The following is a 19483-nucleotide window of genomic DNA, read 5'->3' on the forward strand; positions in this document are numbered from 1 at the left end:
TAAATAACAATTATAGAAAACTAGTTGCTAAAGTGTGTTTGGCTAACTTGAAAGTTATTTTTCTCTTATTCATGTTTTTTTATGTGAGGTCTTTACTCTAGTTATTCATTTGATTACAAATTTCTTTCTATTGCATGGATACTAAGAAGAATATGAAAAGTAATACATTAGTTGAGTTTAAAAGCTTAAGGGGATATTGGCCACCCCAAATAGTTCTCTCATAGTATTGTGGTTGTTCAACACATCCACTTTTTCTATAAGTTCACTATGAAAATATCTCCTATATCCACTTTTATAGTAGTATTATCATGCTTGTTTTCCTTTTAAAGTCCAACACTATGTTGATTTTTTAGAGTATTCCACATTCCATGATATCAAAGGGACATTCAAATGAGTGGGGTGCGTCCATTTTAGCTCAATCGGATACATATGAGGTATTTGTTTATCTTCTTAATGTTTTCTAATATTTATTACATTACTCGATAGAATTTGTACCCATAAACAACACAATTTGTGTTTATTCCTTTTATAGAGTGCCACCTATGAGAAGAAAGGAAGGAAAGTTGAGGCATAGATTGGGTGGGACTCCCTTAAGAAAAACCTCTAGGAACATGATTAATTGAAGAAAGTGATTTCAAATGAATGACCAAAGAAGGGTAAGAAGGAGAAGCAGGAAAACTTTAAAAAACCTTCTCCATGGAAAAGGTATAAGATCGTGGCAAATCCTACAATATTTTGGGTGGGAGAAGATAATATTATTGGCAATTTTTTTAATTGAAAGGAAAAAATATTAATTTATACTAGCGAATTTTTCTGTCATATAAAAATTCTATAAAATCCTAGTGAATATTTCATTATTGAAGAAAATTGTGGCTAGAAGAAAACACACCCATTATTATTATTTGGGGCCTAATTAATTGTCAAACTTGAAGGTTAGATTTTCCCCACTTTTATTGCTGCAATTTCCTCCCAAATTATTGTTGAATGGGGGCTTGGGGGCAGCACCCCTTGTAGGGTCCAAGGGAAGGATAAATTAATTTTATATCATCTGACATATAGTAACCCTATTTTGTTTTTAAATTGTTCAAGTATCCTAAATCAATAGGATAAATCCTATTGTTAGCTAAACTTTTGAAGGACACCAAATTCTATAAAGTCTTCGAAAAAAAGACGCTCATCCATAATCAAATTTATTTCGGGCCAAAGTTTGAAAGGATAAAAAGTTCCATGGGAAGTCTTTGGATGAGGAAAAGGAAAAGAGGGAGAGGGAAAAGAGGAACAAAAGAATGGGGATGAGTGAGAGGATGAGGAGGATGAGGAGAAGAGGTAGTTTTGGTGTATTGAAGCTTTTGTAATTATAATATATTTTTTTTACAAAATTAAAGCAAAAATTATGTAACTAATCAAAAAATTTGATAAAACTATCTATATACTACGATTACCAAATTAATTAATCTCAATTTTAATTAATTGATTCCATAAAATATGAACTAAACATTATTTTCCTTGACAACAAGAAAAAACAACAATTCCTTGAAAATACCAATTCTCTTCTATCATTTTAACATAAAAACAATCACACATTGTAAAGACCACTTCTCATATATTATTATTTTATACTAATACGTTCACTAAAACCTTAACTAGTTGGGTTTGCACGAGTTATATGGTTTTTATTAGTTTATTAAAATCACGCCATTTTAATAAAAATCTAATTGATATTTTAGATCAGCAAAAATCAAAATCTCCTTATATATTTTTATATATCTCTTCATAAGGTTGACGTAATTGTTTGAACTGATTGAATTGGTTTGTTTTTTTGAATTCATATCTCCGCAGAAGATTTCAATCATATACCACTCAATAGAAAACTATGAACGAGAAAAGCCCATGCCATGTATGGTTTTCTTCCAGCAAAGATCCAAATCAGGTTCGTCTTATTTCCACCGTAATAACAACCTGAGACGTAGAAACCCAAGACATTTCTCTTTCTACCCAACGATATCAACTAACAGAAACTTGATATCATCGACACATTTTGTCAGAAGCTCTTGACTGGTATCGATCATGGCCGCCCCATCTCCTCCGAGAGATCGTCCACCGCATCATCTTCTACTTGGAAACGTCCATCAGCGTTTATAATGAGACCCAATTGCTGAAGATTTAATCCCCACCGAGAAAGGGTAAACAAAAACAGGGCGAGAGGGGGTCGAATTCATGCAAGGCTTGCAAAAGAGTGAGGCGAAGATGGGGAGGTTGCAGGCATTGCTGGAGATGGACGAAAATGTGATGGCGAAAGCGGTGCATTCCCACAACTCGAAACCGCCACCTCCTCGTCCTCCTCCTCCCGCTGCTCCGATCGATGTGAATACAACGCGTTGGAAGGGACAGGGGCTCGAGTTCCATGATCTGTCGTACACCGTGACAAAGAAAGTGAAGAAGGAGGGGCAAAAGATGGTCTCCAAGGAAGTGGACCTGCTGCATGAGATCACCGGGCAGGCCCTGCGAGGACAGGTGTCGGCAGTCATGGGTCCGAGTGGAGCCGGTAAATCCACCTTCCTCGACGCTCTCGCCGGTCGAATCGCCTCTGGTAGCCTCCGAGGATCCGTCAGCGTCGATGGCAGACCGGTAAGTGTTCCATTACCTCCTTTTTTTTTCTTCTTGCTTTTCTCATGATCGATTGCGGAGTATGATTCAAAATGTTGATGTTAATAAAAGTTTGTAGTCAATCAAATCTTAGAAATTATTTGTCATTATTTATGGATTGTGGAAATCTACTTAGAAGAAACATTCTTCTTTTGATTGACATATCATCATTGAATGCAATTGGAAATGCTCGATAGAAAATATGGGGTACTAGATAAGTAGGTAGGTTTAGTGGAGGATAAAATTTCATGTTTTAAGTGTGTTTGAGTTAGAGTGGTAGGGGAGATGACACACTAGTTGCCCAAGTTAACTTCGGGCACCTAGAACTCCTAATCTGTATGTTAAGATATGTTGATTTTTTTGGTGAACCTCTGTGGATGAGTGAAGAGCTTACCACTAACATTTTAGTTTTTCGATATTTATAGAACTTTTTGTAGAACTCGTAGAGTGGGAGGTGGTCTAAAAGTGTCATTTTAAACATTTATCCAGAATCCATTATGTTCACCCCTAGTAGCCGCTCACCCAACAAATAGTACTTTTTGCACAAATGGACCTATCAACAACCAAGAAAGCTAAAAATGATAAACTATTAGATGTGTGATCAGCTATTAGTACACGTGTTATTGTTTTTGGGGCTTTTTATGAGTGGTAATTGGGGAATCTATAATAGTAGGGTGTGGTGGTCGTGGGAACATGGGTTGCTATTGGGTCTCTTCCCCTATTTGGATAGGTGATATTTCTTTATCTATCCAAGTGTGTATAGATGCAATGGGTGCTAAGTGTTCCATTCATTCTCATGAGAGATGGGTTCTTAAGAACCCTATTTATAAAATATGAGTCAATGACCATGTAGTTGAATTCTGATAGTAATATCACAACATATGAGTTCTATAAAAATTGATTTCAAAGGTGATCTAAACCTGGGTGTGCTTCATTTTTCAGGGAAGGAGTCTAATTAAGATTGGTGATTCCTAAATGTTCTTGTCATTTTTCTTAGGTTGTCAAAAATATGATTTAGCAAGTTAAGTAGGCGTGAGTTGGAGTAGTTTTATGATGGGTGACTCACTAAAAGACCAAATTCTTCACCTCTGCAAACATTGCCTAGATTCGTTATCATTAATTCATATGAATCTCTACTTTAGCATTACTTGAAAAGTACTTCATTGAATTATAATTTTATAAAACCGCAAATATGAATTCTATAAAAATTGACTTTAAAGACAATCTAAACTAGGATGTGCTTTGTTTTGGGAGTCTAATTGAAATTTATGATTCTTTCGATCTTGATTGTAGTTGGGTTCAATTCCACAGGTTTGTAGTTACAGCTTTTTAAAAAAAAAAAAGGTTTTAAAATAATGACCAGGTTATCCAATCAAAGGTTGAAAGACGACTATTTAACTGCTAAGAAATTTGTCAAATCTCTTTTCACTAATGAGAATAGCTTACATATAAATGATCTAGTCGCTAAATTCTACTCAGCTCTTTGACCTCATATTAGGGAAGAATTCCGTTCACTACTTGAATCAGCGTTTTGGATTCTATTATTAACCAAAGTCTCGTTAAGCGCATTCCTAAGAAAAGATTGGGATCCTTGTTGATGACATATAGTGTTGTTAAATATGTCATCAGATGCACACAATGTTAATTTGCAATTCTGAACAATAAGTGTGATTGATATTTATTCGAAGTTGCTATATAATTGAATTGAGATAAATCTATCACATGATGACATATGTGTTTTTTGTTTTGTATGTGCAGATAAGTACAAGCTACATGAAAATGATATCAGCATACGTAATGCAAGATGATCAACTTTTTCCTATGCTCACTGTCTACGAAACATTCTTGTTTGCCGCCGAGATTCGTCTCCCTCCTTCTGTGACCTATTCTGAGAAACGAGAAAGAGCTGAAGAGCTGGTGGATGAACTTGGTCTCAAGGTTTGGATAATAGGTTTTTATAATATTGTTGTGAGGATTGCAATGTTATATATTGATTTCTTATTTATTCGTTGATTCTTATCATTATATATAATAGACAGATGTTAACTCTGTAACAATTTGACAGACTGCTATGCACACATACATTGGAGATGAAGGTAGGCGCGGAGTGTCTGGGGGAGAAAGGAGGAGAGTGTCGATAGGGGTTGACATAATTCATAAGCCCTCATTGTTATTCCTTGATGAGCCCACATCTGGACTCGACTCCACCAGCGCCTTCAGTGTTGTCGAAAAAGTCAAGGACATCGCAAAGAAGGGCAGTATCGTCATCATGACTATCCATCAACCTTCCTTTAGGATCCAAATGCTTCTTGACAGTCTTATCATTCTTTCAAGGTATTACAAATAAATATAAGGATTGCTTCTAGCTCGATCAAGATTTAATTATTTTTCTGGTTTAATTTTTTTCATCAACATTTCACATCGCACAATTCTTGCACAATCAGCACTTTCATACAATGTAATTAATATACTCTAAGACTACATTACATGAGAGTTTTTCCATCAATACGTCTTGGATCAGAATACTCTTACAATTATAATTTTTATAGATTATGAAGACTTGATATCATTAACAAGAACCAAATGTTTCTCAATATGATGCAGGGGCCATTTGGTGTACATGGGCAGTCCGAATAATGTTCAGGGATACCTATCAGGGTTCGGAAGAGAGGTACCTGAGGGGGAGAACAACATAGAATACATGTTGGACGTCATCAAGGAGTACGAAGGATCCAATGTGGGTTTGGAGCCCCTCCTGGCCTACCAAAGAGATGGAACCAAACCTAGCGAAGCTGCTAAGACACCACAACCAAGACCGCCAAAAACTCCAATCAAAAGAGGCTTAAGATCAACACATGTAGAGAACACCATGCAAGGAGGTTCCAAGACAACCCAGCCAAAAGTACTTTCCAGACAAGGGAGCATAACCGATTATGACTCAGAAGAAGATTCTGACCACTCTCTTGAACGCAAATCCTTCATCTACAGCGGCAGGCCGCCTCGCTTGGCCTCAGACTTCTACAAGGGCTTCTCGATTGCGGTATGGCGCACTCCCAGTCGTGCGCCCTCCTGGTCCACATCGGCCCGGACTCCGAGCACGACCTCAAGGCAAACGCCGGCCACAACCCCGCGGCCAACGCCGGCCACAACCCCAGGGCGATCCGCGACCCCGGGGCGCTCGGCAATGTGGTCTGCCACCTCGTGGCGCACGCCCGCCCAAACTCCCACCCGGACGCCTGTCTCCACCAGTTACATGCTCAAGACCCCTCAACACATGCTCGCCTCAAAGAAAAATCCCCCAATTGCACTGGTCTTCTCAGTCCAGAAACCCCCAGAAGATGAGTTCATAAGCCAGAGCGACCTCGAGGACTATGATGGTGATGATGACTACTATGACGATGACGACGGCCTCGACCATGGCTCCAAGTTCGCAAACCCGTGGGTCCGGGAGGTCGCGGTACTCTCATGGCGCAACCTCCTCAACGTGGTCCGAACCCCGGAGCTTTTCCTCTCCCGCGAGATAGTCCTAATCGTGATGGCCCTAGTCCTCGCCACCCTCTTCCAAAACCTCAACGACGGTGACCTCATCAAGGCCAACGGGGTAAAGAACGTGAACCACATCCTCTCCTTCTACATATTCGCCGTCTGCCTACTCTTCTTCTCATCCAACGACGCGGTCCCGACTTTCATACAAGAGCGCTTCATATTCATAAGGGAAACCTCCCACAACGCCTACAGAGCCTCATCCTACGTCATATCCTCCTTCCTAGTCTACCTCCCCTTCTTTGCCCTCCAAGCCCTAACATTTGCGGCCCTAACTTATAAGGTCTGGTTGAACCTACAAGGAAGCTTCTTCTTCTATTGGGTCACCCTCTTTGTTTCACTTGTCTCCACAAACGCCTACGTCATGCTGGTTAGTGCCACGGTTCCAAGTTATATCACTGGTTATGCTGTTGTCATTGCAACCACCGCCATTTTCTTCCTCAACTGCGGGTTCTTCCTCAAGAAATCTGCCATCCCACCATACTGGATATGGATTCACTACATCTCCCTAATTAAATACCCATTTGAAGCTCTCCTTCTTAACCAATTCAATGGGAAAAAGTGTTACAACTTTGGTCCTCCCCTTCCTCAGCCGGGACCTCTCGGGCAGATCAAACATCAGTACCCACTTCCAGTTAAGATGACTAGAGATACATGTGGATTGTACGGTGATGATGTGCTTAAGACCATGGACATTGATGACAGGAGGATTTGGGTCGACATTCTCATTCTCTTTGCTTGGGGTGTTCTCTACCGCTTCATGTTCTATCTTGTGCTCCGTTTCTGGAGCAGGAATGAGAGGAAATAGGTGATCACATTCTAGCAGCACTTGTTCTTCTAATGCCCATTTGAACTTGAGGCTCACATTTGGTCTTGTGCATCATCCTAATTTGGTCTAAGTCTTGTTGTTCTATGCCCATTTGAACTTGAGGCTCACATTTGGTCTTGTGCATGCTCCAATGGGGCATCATCCTAATTTGGTCTAGGTCTTGCTTTGAATTTATGTGCTTAACATTGAATATGCCTATGTATGAAGCAAAGTGTTTTCTCAATTTCTATCTGATTTGATGTTTATGATAATTTAAACTAATGAGGGCATATTTATGAGAGGAATAAAAATGTGTTTCCTGTATTCTTTTTCAATCTTGTTGGACTCATTTTGATTAGGTGTGTCAATTTAAATACAAAAAATTATGGTTAAATAATGTGTTTTATGTAAGAATTGGCATCAATGTTGTATGTTATTTATTTGGCTTCTAATGCCTTTATAATCTCGTGCTTACATTTTAGGGCTTATTGTTCCATTCTAATTGGGAAATCATTCTAATTCGATCTTGAACTATTGTTTCAAGTCGATGTGTTTATGATCAAGTGAAATAAGTAAGTGTTTTCTCATTTTTTAATCTAATTGATGTCTAAAATATGAGGAAATATTTTTACAATTTCTAGAATAGAAAATAAATGCAAATACATGATACAACAATAGACATACTAAATCTAGAATTTGAAAACAATGATGTAATCAGAAAGCACAATTCAATTTCATGTATGAATCTTTTTCTATTCAATCACCTTCTCAGATTAATGAATTACATCATTCCTAAATGGATGAATTTGTCATTCATTACATTCTTACAACACTAAGTAGGTGAATATCTATATAGAGGGATAACAACATCTAGAAATATATTAAAAGGTCTAGTATCTAAATAATATGTTTTATACAAGAATTTGTATGAATGTCTTGTATAACTTGCTTTGCCCATGCCTCCTAGAATTCATTTAAACTTGAGGCTCCCATTCTAGGCATGGTTGTCTAATCTCAATGTGACATCATCTTAATTTGGTTCAAATCTTGTTTTGAACTTTTTGTATTTCTAGTTAAAGTGAGAGATTTTTCAATTTCTATTTATTTGATATTTAAGATATTTTACTAATGAGGATATATTTCTCAAAGGGTGAAAAATGCATTCCTGGTAGTTTCTTCAATCATGTTGGACTGATTTTGATTAATCTTCTTTGATAAAATACACTAGTGTCTAAATGTTGGTTTTATGTAATTGGTATAAGCATCTTACTTGAATTGGAGTCTTTGTGTTCTAATGGTTCGAACTCGACCCTCAAATCTATTATTTTCAAATTTATCTAGTTTCAATGTTTAAAACATTTTATTAATAAGAATATATTTATGCGAGGGTGAAAAGCATATATTTGGTACCTTTTCCAATCATGTCAAATTATTTCAATTAATTTTCTTTGACAAAACATTGTCTAGTGTTGAAATAATGTGTTTTATTTAAGAATCGGTATGAATATCTTATATGACCCAAATCTTTATTTTCTAATGTTTGGACCTTAGGTTTAAAAGCCTATCACTTTTAATTGTATCTTATTAATGTTCAAAAAATATTTATTTTTTATTTCTATCTAATTAATTATTAGGATATTTTATTCATGAGGACATGTTTGCAAGAGGGTCAAAATTGTATGTTGAGCGTCGCTTTTGAGCGATGACAATGACATAAATTCAAAACACATCTCTCTCTTGAAAGTCAGTTGATATCAACTCCAAGGTTCCTTTAAGTTGTTTGTCAATCATCTGCATAGCTCAATTGGACACTGATCTGATTGTTCACGATGAGGCCTTTGTTGGTTTGTGCTTGATATACTCTATAATCTTGTAAAACCATGAAAATAGCATGCAAAGCAAAATTTTTTGTATATTTTTAAATTTTTTTATGAATGTAGATTTTTTGATGAATAAACATTTTCCATTAATTAAATTTTAAAGATACATATCCACAAGAAAGGGGCCGGGGATACAAGATCACCCAGCGAGATCACATGACACGAAGTTGGATAAACTGACTATTCATCAAGAAAAAATATTAACAACAAAAAATAGGGCCCTCAGGCTGCAAGAGCAGTGCCAATTGAGGGATGATCCTTATCATCCGAAAATGAGAAGTCCTTAGGGTTAGTAGTTGGCTCAGGGGGAGCCCAACCATCCGTAGAAGTGAAAACAACATCATCACATTCTTTTTCTCCCTTCGGCCTAGGTAGAGAGATAGCAAGGTCCAGTCGAGGGAACACCCACATGGTGTCTTTGTGCATAGAAGGCCAATCTGCATCAGGGGAAGTAGAGGGAGCCACAGAGAACCAACCTGAACCCAACCTCCATGGAGGCAAGGCCGATCGATGACAACAACTAAGACCACCACTGGGAGAGCAACGATGAGGTTGCGATATGGGAGTATGTGAACAACGCGTAGAATTGCTTCAGCTTCTCTGACGACCATGAGGAGGAGTAGGATCCCTACAAAAGGCATTTTAAAACACTCGAGAAACCGTACAAGGGGTATTTCCCCAATGCGCTAAAAGCTCCTACAAGTGGGAAACCTCCAGCACAACCTTATCTATCTGTACTTATACTTGTAACATGACATTAGTACAAATATGTGCTTTAGAGTACAACCACATAAGTATCAAGAGAGCTATGAGAATAAAACAACATTTCTATCCTTCCAAATAGAAATTAAAATCTCCATTCTAAAAGCATTCCATATTTGGGAGTACTTGAAGGGAAGCCTTAATGAATCTCCCAGCACAATGATATGCCATGTAAAAGCCTCTAGGTGAAAAGCTTTAAAAAAATCATGGATCTAGAGCCAATAATTCTGGGCTCGCCTGCAGAATCAAAAATTATGCAGGAAGCCTTCTAGTTGGCCATAGGATGGACATCTAGGGTCTAAGGCTCCTAGATGTCAGAGCCAAGAACCCAAAGGCAACCCCTAGAAAAGGAGGCACAGGAAAAGTGAGCAATCTTTGGCTCCGTGATGGTGTTCCATATTGTGGCAAACCTAAGATTCCAAGTCTTGTGCGAAGAATGCAAATGCCAATGTTGATTGAGAGTATCAACCATTAGAAGATGGGGAACCATCCACTGATATCCTAACTTGGGCTTGTAACTGGTCATAAGAGTGACAGGGTACCACTTCCAATCTCTCCACTAAGGGCGAGATGAATGAATACCAAGCTTGTGTAACAGATGGGGAGGCAGCATAGAAATTAGAAGATCAACTATCTGTCGATTTGGATGTATAAGCTTGAATTGCACCTGCAGGCCCTCTCATGAGAGAAGGCTCATAATAACCCTAGAAAATAAATCTTTGGGTGTCTTGATACCCCTTTGAAATAAGCATAACATGCTAGCTCCTTGAATCTTAGCTAGTGGGATACCTTGAGCAACAAACAAGGGTGACCAACATAAGTTTTGTTGGTTCATAGAGAGGCCATCTCTAAACCCATTGCCAGCCCATCGAAGCCATGACTTCATGGCTTCCTAGGCTTTCCAAATTCTCTTAGCAATAGAAGTGCCCCGGATGTACATAGGTTCAGTGGTCACAAGAAGGGTTTGAAAGCCAATCCCCTTCCAGGTAGGCCTATTAATCAGGAAGCCTAAAGAAATACAACACCACAACAAAATTTTCTAGGCCTCATCACTAGTGAGAGCCCAAATGACCCAATTAGCATAGAGGGAAATCCCATGTTTGCGAGTGGAAAGCAGGCCAAGACCATTGAGTCTTTGGGAAAACAACAAACATTCCAGGTAACTCTATGAAAGCAATGATGCACAACATCAGAGGCCCAAAGAAAATCCCTTAAGAGGCACTCAAGCTTGAGGTATGAAGCTTTGGAAGGAGTCCAACATGAGGAGTAGTAGACATGCATGGAAGTAAGCACATAAGAGAAAATCTAAAATTTTCTTGAAAGGGAGAGAGGCTTGGTGATCCAATACTCCAACTTCTTTTTGATCCTAGCTAGGACAACATTCCACAGCTCCATAGGGGAGGCTTATAAAGCAAAAGGAATGCCCAAAAACTTGAAAATTTCACCATGTTGATTCCATTTCCACTTGTATTATTGAAGCCATTAAGGGCCTGACAAGAACGATTGTCTATAACAGAGGGTCATGTGTCATTGAATAGTAGACCCAAAAGCAAGGCAAAAAGTATCTAAGCTATGTAAGGTATTGGCAATGTTGACTTCATCCTCCAAAAGGGTAAGAAAGGAGTCATCGATAAAATGACCATTCACAAGCTGCATATTGGAATTTGGGAGGGTGATGCCATGCACAAGACCCTTAGAAATAGCGTTGGCAAGAAGATAACCAAACCCTTTAGCTGCCAAAACATAAAGAGACAATGCTAAAGGGCAACCTTTTTTGATAGATCTGTTGAGCCCAAAGGCTTTAGATTGGCTACCATTTATGGTAATACATGCAGAGGCATCTCCAAAAAGCATCTGGACCAATTGTAAAAAAATGGGGCCAAATCCCAACACTTAGAGCATGGCCAAAATGAAAGGCCACTCAATTTGGTTATAAGCTTTGAAAAAATCAGTCTTAAGAAATAAGGCCTATTGTTTCAATTGCCTAGCCCACTCCATATCTTCCTAAACAACAATAATATTATCTAGAATGTACCAGGATTTGATGAAACTAGTTTGTTTAGGGCAAACAATCTAAGGGAGTAGATGTCAAATCTTAAGGGAGAGAGCCTTGGCAATAATATTGTAGGAGACATTCAACAAGGCGATAGGCCTCCAATTGCAGATTTCCTCAAGATAACCAGCTTTAGGTATGAATTTGATTTGCCCTTATTAATAATGTTTCCTAGGGAATAAGAATTATAAGCTTCTTGATACAACTAGTGTAGATCAAGGCCAATATCATCCCAAAGGATTTTGTAAAATTCACATGGGAAGCCACCACAACCAGGGGCCTTATCATCCACCATGGAGATGACAACTTCCTTTAGGTCAGCAATCATGAGTTTTTTCTCACACAAGGCATATTGCTTATTAGAAAGCCTATTGGAAGTACTAGCAAGGAATTTGTTAAATGATTGATCACACACTATAGAGGGCCCCTGAGTAATGAAGACCTTCTCATAATGAAGTACAAAATTTTGAAGGATGCTAGGCAGGTTAGAAAGAACTTGCTAGTCTTCCCTTATGCACTTGATGCCTGTCGTAGAGTGACAAGCCCACACAACATTATAAAATTCTTTGGAAGTTTGATCACCAACCTCTAGCCAATGGAGATGGGCCTTGATCTGAGCTCCCCTAGTAGCATAGATGTCTACAACTTGCTTCTGGTGTCAAAAATTGGCAAGTCAAACCTACAGATCCATGTCAAATGGATTCAGGCAAGAGCTTCCAAGGTTGTACACAAATCTTTAGTAGTGGCTTCATAAGATCTTCTATGGTATATGGCCAACTATCTATCATAAATGTGAAGAAATATCGTAGTATAGAGGATGACATCATTCCACCATTGAATCCATCCAGCTTGGGTATGGGGCTAAGGCTCAATATCCTAGATTCAAAGAATGTGGGCAACCGTTGACAGATGAGACAACAAGGAGGTATTGAGATAAAAATGGGTTTTTAAAGGACAAGGCCGAGCTGTGTACCAGGTGGTAGAAAGAGGATGGGGGTAATGATATGATAAGATCACATCTAGAAAAGAGGTGACGGGTAAAGCATGCTCATGTGAGAAGGAAGAAAAGGATTGAGATGAAAGCATAGCCCTACCAAGTTGCTTTTGTTGGATACAATTAATTAATTGTGTGTTGTATTTCATGTTACACAAATGTCATATCATTATCAGTTAGTATATGCCAAGCTCACTTAGGCAGTGAAGACAGTTCTTAGTGTCTACCAAGTTCACTCAAGCGCTGAAAGAAAAATTGCAAAAAGCGAGTGTTAACCAAGCTCACTCAGGTAATGAAGGAAAATTGGATGGAACTAGTGCTAACTGAGCTCACTCGATTGCCAAAGGATTTTCATGAGTTTGCAGTGTTAACCGAGCTTCTATTGGTTAACAAAGGGAATTTTTTCAGAGTTAGTTGCTATTGAGATGGGTCGGCTAACAAAGGATTTTCTTATTTTTTTGTATTAAGCTTAATTGATTTATCTATTGATTCTAGTAGACTAAGGTGATGAATATTGATTATTATAAGTTGTATTTGAGCTGACTTGACAAAGTGGAAGATATAAGTATAAGGCCATGTTGTGATTTCAAAAAGTGGAAGTGAATGTGCAAATTGTGATGATATGATTGAAGATCTATTGATGAGAAGAAGAAGCAAATTTGAAGAATAAGTAGAATATCCTTGTGGTGCAGCAAAGTCATATTTGATCAGGAAGGATCAAGTACAAGCTAGAATAGAGATCTAAAATTAGCAAATCAATTACATTCAAATCAGGTCATCTCATTGTTACTCTCTAACCATTGTAGCAGAGATCTAAATCTCCTAATAGAGTTGGCTTAACAACTATATGCAAATCCTCTAACAAGGTGGCAATTCCATTGAATTGTTCTCAAGACCTCTAACAAGGCCACTCCTAATAGGGTGATTAAATCCTTTAATAGGGTCATACCTAATAGTGTGTTTTATAACCTTTAATAGGGTTTGCTCCTAACATGGCTCACTTTAGAAGAGTGAAAATCATTAACTAGTTGCTATTGGTGGTTTTTCCCAAATTGGGTTTCCACGTTAAATCCCGGTGTCAAATATGTTCATGCTATTTTCTTTTATGTGTTTGAAACTAAGTTAAAGTAATGGTAATCATAGATAACATCTAAAGGTTTATGTATTAATCTTTTACTAAGCTAATCCAATTATTACCGAGTTACAACATTCTGTGTGTTTACCGAGCTTGAGTAGTATTCAGTTATTTGTTTGCATTTTGTACTGACATCTAAGTGATCTGGGATTTATTTTTTTAGTAACTAATTTACCCCAACCCTCTCAGTTACTCCTCTTATATTTCCCATAGATTTAAAACTCTATCAAACCTAGCTCAAAAGTTGGGCCAGGTATGCCAGACCCCATTAGACTGGCAATGGTTAGCATTGGGATAAAAAAAAGCCTAGTTTATTATGCATGTAGAACCAGGCCTCTCTCTTGCTAGCTACCCATCAAAAAGGGAGAAGCCCCTCCTTGTCAGAAGCTAGCTCCACCATATTGAAATCCCCACAAAAAACTCATGTCATAGGTGGCAAGTGATCCACCAACCAATGCCACAGGTGGGCATGTTCAACAACATCATTGGGGGCATAAATATTAACAATACCAAAAGAATGATTTTGAAAAGACAAAAAAATCCAAACAAACATCTGTATTATTGAAAAGAGATTGTTTGAAGTGTAGTACCTATAATGGAACAATCATTTTTTTGTCAATGATGTCAAACATGCTACTTGTTGGCGAGACAATTACTTTTTGGTCTAAATGCTATCATTTGGTTGAATTGATGAAGAGGATTTGAATGTATTCCTCACCATTTGCAAAAATATGAGATTAGAGATATTGAGCTTGGCCATATAGAGATTAGAGATATCAAGCTTGGCCATATAGAGATTACAAATATCGAGCTTGGCCATATAGAGATTACAGATATCAAGCTTAGCCATATAGATTGGAACACATTCCTCACCATCTGCAAAAAAATAAAAGAATGATCTATGATGGTGTTAGCTTTGATTAGATCAGGTCTTATAAATGCAACATCACATCCCATATTTTTTTAGCCCTTAGAACTTATAATGGCTCTTGCAGAGAATTACGTGCTTGAAGAAAAGGTCACCAAGAGTATCATAGGGGGGATAGTCCTGGACCTTTGACTAAGAAATATTGAAAAGGTATTCTAGCTTCCTCTAGCTGATAATTATCTGTAGATTTCTTATGATGGAGCATAGAGATGGTACTGGGAGAATGAGAAAGAAGCTAGAGAGACAATTCAAGCATCCTTCTATTAGAAGCAATAGTCCAACAAGATAACTGTGAGGGTGGGGGGTGAATCAGTTATTCAATTAAAACATTTATCAATCTTAATTAATCTTAACCATTCAATCAAATTGAATACCAACCATAATAAGATGCACATACATAATTACACCAGATTTGTTAACTAGGGAAACCCTTGATTAGAGGGAAAACCCTAGTGGGAATGATGCCCACAAAGATATACTGACACACACACACACACACACACACACACACACACACACACACACACACACACACACACACACACACACACACACATCTTGTTAGAGGATGAATCCTTTTAGGAGTCTATAAACACATTCAGTACATAAGAGTCCATGTTAGGAGACTTTGAATCCTTGTTAGGAGATTCCAACCTTGTTAAGAGTTGTAGAAGGTAGAACGACCCACTGTCCAAACAACTTCTGGGGTAAGACCACTAAACTTTACTGTCCAACTAATCTATCAATTATTCCTTGTAGAATAATTGTTTTTACTATGTTTTAACCTCTTTCCTCTATCTTGGCAACCAGACCAATCACTATTAGACCTTGTAGACTAGGTCACAAAACTTAGATCTAAATATCAAACCTTGGATCTTAGAATAAAACCTCGACAACAAAGTTCTCTCCAACTTCGCTCTTCTTTTCTTAGCCTCACATATCAACTTGTTTCTCTTCTATTATGCTCTTTTTGCTTCATGCAATCATTCATACATAATAAATGAAAATGTCCTTCCTTTATATAGAATCCATAAAACAATTCCCTGAGTCACCTATTACACCTTCTCAATTAATTATTATAGAACCTCATTAAGAACACATTATACTTAGTGATAACATTAATCTGTCGCCTTGTAACTTGAATAAATTTTTGTATGTGTAATATAATGACGAGCGAGATTAACCATGTCATCACCAACATGTATTCTACATGCCTTTAACCTTGCTTCTTAGAATAACAACTCTACTAAGAGATATAACAAGTTTACCAAAACATGCTTTTGTAAACACTATCTCAAAACAATCTTTACCAAAACTTGCATAACTTCTTCTAGACTTAATATATTTGCTCCTAAGGTTAGCTACATAGACTATACACTAAGTAGTATCTCTCTTTAACCTCACTAGTGAAAATAATCAACTATTTATCTATAACAACTTGATCTTTACCGTTGTTCTTCTGTTAGATACCACATAAAACTGCTATGTTGACATCAATGACAAACACAGTCATGAATGTAAAAAATCATCATGATAATGACCTAATCATGTTTATACAATAATCCCCATAGAAGTATCATCGTTCATGCTTCCAAAAATCTCCTCCTTTGGCATTCATGGCAACATAGATGAAAAACATCTAGTTCCAAGAATACCAATTGTAAAAGACTGTTATCCTTTCTTTTCAAATCCTCTTCATCAATCATTCTCCCCATTGATATATCTAAAGGTACTCTATATCCAACTATTTTTCATGTTGTAATCTCTCCCCCATTGACATCAATGTTAAAGGTTTCAACAATCATCTATCTTTGCAACAACCATCTCTGACTTTCTCAAGTGTCCAAAGACATTGTTCAAAACAACATCCATCAAGAGTCCTAGATGATTCTATTCATCACAGATACTCCCCCATATAAGAAGCATCAAAATTTAGTCCAGAAAAACAATAGTGCTTTGTATCACTAGACTGATGCACTCTTGCATCATCTACTCTGATGTAGGTACGGGCATAACCCCTAACATACCTCACAAATACTCAAAAGTCTCTTTGGGAAGAGGCTTGGAGAAAATACTTGCAATCTGCTCTTTAGTGCTTACATACTCCAATCTAATTTCCTTTTCTGCAACTTTCTCTCTTAACATGTGATATTTGATAGAAATGTGCTTAGTCTTAGAATGCAACATTGGATTCTTAGACATATTCATTGTGCTTGTGTTATGAAAATGTATGACAATAGGTTCACTGAATTCTATTCTTATATCCTTCAGTATTTGCTTTTTCCAAACACATTGATTACAATTGTTTGTTGCTGCAACATATTTTGCCTCTATTGTACTCTATGGGATACAATCCTACTTCTTGTTTAACCAAGAAACCAATCTTCCTCCAAGAAAGAAATCTCCACCACTGGTGATTTTTCTACCATCCATACTACCTGCCAATCAACATTAGTATAAGCATATAAGGTGAAATCATTAGATTTGTCAATCACAATCTAAACTCTAGTATTCCCTTCAGATATCTAAATATCCTTTTAATTGGTGCATAATGTGCTTCTCTAGGATCAGCTTGAAATCTTGCAACAATTCCAACTATATTTTCTATATCCAACCTTGTGTGTGTCAGATATTACAATCCTCCAATCATAGATCAGTACTTCTTCTACTCAATAGTAGGTGTCTCATCCTTTGTAGATAACTTGTGTCTAGTTATCATAGGTGTTCTAACCGGTTTACATGTTTCCAAACCAAACATTTTCAATAGATCCTTCAAATACTTAGTCTAAGAAATAAATATTCCTTCTTTATCCTACACAATCTATAATCCTAGGAAGTATTTCATCTCTGCTATCATACTTATTTCAAATTTCTTCTTCATTTCTTCTACAAACTTGTTACTTTCATAATCATCTCCTCCAAATACGATATCATCAAAAAATAATACATAAATAATCAATCCATCATCTATTTCTTTCCAATATAGATTACTGTTTGCCATACCTTTGCTAAATCTAAGTTTTGTCAAATTCTTGTCCAACCTTGCATACCGAGTTATGGGTGCTTGTTTTAAGCCATAAAATGCTTTCTTTAATTTTCATACCATGTCCTTGTCATATATTAAAGGAAAACCTTCAGGCTATTCTATGTATACCTCTTCTTCAAGTTCTCCATCTAATATACCCTTAATTTCTTATGTGTTGCATAGGCTAAGAATAATCTTACTGCTTCAATTCTTGCCACATGAGCATAGGTTTCATCATAGTCTATTCCTTCTTGTTGTGAGTAACCTTTACATACAAATCTTTCTTTGTTCCTTACAACTTCATCTTGTACCTGAATACCCATTTTGTTCCTATCACATTCTTGTCTGCTATTCTAGGGAACAATTCCCATGTCTCATTATTCACTATCTAATTCAATTCTTCTTTCATAGCTTGCTTCTAATAGTCATCTTTACATGCCTCATCTACATTCTTGGGTTCTAGTTTAGATATCAAACATAGTTCTTCATTGATTTTGCTTCTTGTCATCACACCTTTATCTCTGCTGCCGATGATATGCTCTAGTGGATGATTCTTTGTCATATTCTTACCATAAGTAGGAGTTGTTATCTCAACTCTTAGCTTTGTTCTAGGTTCCAAACTTTGTTCCTGCCTTAGCTCTCCTTCATTTTTAGGTGAGTGACCAAACCATAATTCATAAGGGGTCTTGTTTGTGTCTTTCCTGACTTGCACTCTATTCATAGTGTAGACTGCTGTATTCATAGCTTCTCTCCAAAAGGTCTTGGATACATCATTCTTAGCTAACATAGATCTTGTTGCTTCTGTTACTAACCTATTTCTTCTTTTTGCAATGCCATTTTTTTTAGGGGTTCTAGGAGATGAAAATTGTCTTTTGATTCCATTAGCTTCAAAAAAGATATTAAACTCATTTGAAGTAAACTCTCCTCCTCTATCTAGTCTTAAACATTTAATCTTCATACTTGATTCATTTTCAACTTTATTCTTGAATATCTTGAACTTGTCAAATGCCTTAGATTTTTCTTTAAGAAATGCAACCCACATCATTCTTTAAAAGTCATCAACAATAATCATGAAGTACCTTTCACCATAGAATCCTTTAGTCTTTGTAGGACCACTAAGATCTGTGTGTACAATCTCCAACTTTGTTGTAGTAGTGAACTTCTTGCTGGGAAAAGAGGCTCTGTTATGCTTTTCCAATACACACTCCTTGAAAATTGTGTTAGTAGGCTTTGCAATTTAAGGAAAATCTCTAACTACAAACATATTATTGGTTTTCACAATGCTGCCAAAGTTTATATGACAAAATCTCTTATGCGATAATCGATTTTCATCTACCTTAGAAACCAAACATGTCATTTAGTGGGATTCAACTAAAATACATTACCTCTAGATCTAGTTCTTGTTCCAATCACCTTCCCATCTTTGTCTCTGATCATGCATGTCTTCTCTGTGAACTCTAACTAATAACCTTTATCCAGTAGTTGTCCAACACTCCAAAGATTTTGTCTGAAACCATCAACAAAATATACATCCTCAATGTTGGTCTTACAATCAAGAGTTATAGATCCAATACCTTTAACATGGCAAGCTGCATTGTTTCCAACTTTGACAATGACTCCGTCATAAATTTTGAAGTCAACAAATTTTTTCATATCACCAGTCAAATGATGTGAACAATCACTTTCAATTATCCAATCAGATTTCTTTT

General features: G+C 37.1%; 1 protein-coding gene across 1 annotated transcript; it reads left to right on the forward strand.

Moving 5' to 3' along the window:
* Nucleotides 1-2247: 2247 nt before the first annotated feature.
* On the forward strand, nucleotides 2248-6997 carry LOC149532406 (ABC transporter G family member STR-like). Its single transcript, XM_089805709.1, has 5 exons — nucleotides 2248-2628; nucleotides 4405-4584; nucleotides 4712-4980; nucleotides 5251-5719; nucleotides 5855-6997. The coding sequence occupies exons 1-5, from the start codon at nucleotides 2248-2250 to the stop codon at nucleotides 6995-6997; spliced, it is 2442 nt and encodes an 813-aa protein (XP_089661835.1).
* The last annotated feature ends 12486 nt before the right edge of the window (nucleotides 6998-19483 follow it).

This window comes from Cupressus sempervirens, chromosome 10, assembly GCF_028749045.1.
Source record: "Cupressus sempervirens isolate cs-2001-9-10 chromosome 10, ASM2874904v1, whole genome shotgun sequence".
In the NCBI taxonomy this organism is placed as follows: domain Eukaryota; kingdom Viridiplantae; phylum Streptophyta; class Pinopsida; order Cupressales; family Cupressaceae; genus Cupressus; species Cupressus sempervirens.